Genomic DNA, 252 nt, shown 5'->3' with positions numbered 1-252 from the left:
CGCCGCCCTGCAGCACTGTTCCCAGGCAGAGAGCCGGTGGTGGAGGGCAGCATGGCGAAGAGGGTGGCCATCATCGGAGGCGGCAGCAGCGGGCTGTGCGCCATCAAAGCCTGCCTGCAAGAGGGGCTGGAGCCCATCTGCTTCGAGAGGACTGGGGACATCGGAGGGCTCTGGAGGTTTGAGGTAAACACTGCTGGTCGCATGTCCTGCTGGGGGTCAGGGACCTGCTGGTCAGCCAGAGACCAGTGGCCG

The 252-nt window shown here is 65.9% G+C and overlaps 1 protein-coding gene across 1 annotated transcript in view; it reads left to right on the top strand.

Annotated features, from left to right (window-relative positions):
- Positions 1–51: 51 nt before the first annotated feature.
- The window catches only part of LOC104543402 (dimethylaniline monooxygenase [N-oxide-forming] 5-like), a gene marked incomplete at its 3' end in the record, with an annotated part of 795 nt that continues 594 nt past the window's right edge, over positions 52–252 (top strand). Inside the window, 1 exon segment of the mRNA XM_010188009.1 lies at positions 52–183. Within this exon segment, the coding sequence (XP_010186311.1) occupies positions 52–183 (132 nt within the window).

Source organism: Mesitornis unicolor, unplaced genomic scaffold (genome assembly GCF_000695765.1).
Source record: "Mesitornis unicolor isolate BGI_N332 unplaced genomic scaffold, ASM69576v1 scaffold41087, whole genome shotgun sequence".
Lineage (NCBI taxonomy): Eukaryota > Metazoa > Chordata > Aves > Mesitornithiformes > Mesitornithidae > Mesitornis > Mesitornis unicolor.
The sequence above is the reverse complement of the archived record's forward strand: the minus strand, read 5'-3'. Positions and strand labels throughout refer to the sequence as shown.